General features: G+C 51.9%; 1 protein-coding gene across 1 annotated transcript in view; it reads left to right on the top strand.

Annotated features, from left to right (window-relative positions):
- The first annotated feature begins 454 nt into the window (after positions 1 to 454).
- LOC104165116 (putative methyltransferase DDB_G0268948) overlaps positions 455 to 834 on the top strand; it is a 3,383-nt gene continuing 3,003 nt past the window's right edge. The window contains exon 1 of the mRNA XM_009704671.1: positions 455 to 565. Within this exon, the coding sequence (XP_009702973.1) occupies positions 455 to 565 (111 nt within the window). The remainder of the gene's footprint in view (positions 566 to 834) is intronic.

Below are 834 nucleotides of genomic sequence, written 5' to 3'. Positions count from 1 at the left end.
TAGGGTGGAGTTGCTATGATTGTGCTGTTAATGCTAAAACGTGGATTTCCTTTAAAAAAATCCTCCAAACTTTTCTGCTGTTTTTTTTTTCCCTGATGCTTTGCTCAGTTCCCCCCAAATTCACAGATATTCCAGCTGTAATGGTGATTTATTTCAGAAGACACCTGGGTGGGTGGGGAAAGCGAAGGAGTAAGGAGAAGAGTTTAAAAACCTGGAAACCTCGTCTGACGCCGCTGGCTCGCTCCCCCGATTGGCGTATAACTGTGGGAGGGATGCTCGGAGAGCGGGTTTGTGCTCCCTGGCTGGAGCCACATGGGCAAAGTCCTCCCCGGGCCCCTGCCAGGGCCTGGAGACTTCAGTGCCCACGGTTGCACGGTAAGGAGGCAGGAGGAGTTCGATCCTGTGGTGACAAACCTGGCTTGCTGCCCCTTTCCAGGTGCCAGGTCACCCAACCATGGCCGCCCAGATGTTTGAGGGGAAAGGGCATGCAGCTGTCTACCAGAAATACAGATTTGCGCCGGGCAAAGAGCTGCAGCAAATCATCCTCGCCTACCTGCAGGAAAAGGTGAGTAGGATATGGCAAGACTGTAGAAAAAACCAAGGCAGTAGTAGTAGTATTTGTGGGCTGTAGTAGTATTTGTTTATCCTGCTGGGAATATTACCTTGGTTGGTGCCACAGGGAAGAATAAACTAATAGGGCTCAAGGCAAGATGTGGACACAGAAGTGCCGTTCCACAGGTTGTGCCGTGCCGAGGATGTTCCTGTGCGGACGCTGGGGGAAGGAATGGGGTAAAAAGCACAGAAATTGGGTGGCTGTCCGCTGAGATGCGTCCG

This window comes from Cariama cristata, unplaced genomic scaffold, assembly GCF_000690535.1.
Source record: "Cariama cristata isolate BGI_N322 unplaced genomic scaffold, ASM69053v1 scaffold2300, whole genome shotgun sequence".
NCBI lineage: Eukaryota > Metazoa > Chordata > Aves > Cariamiformes > Cariamidae > Cariama > Cariama cristata.
The sequence above is the reverse complement of the archived record's forward strand: the minus strand, read 5'-3'. Positions and strand labels throughout refer to the sequence as shown.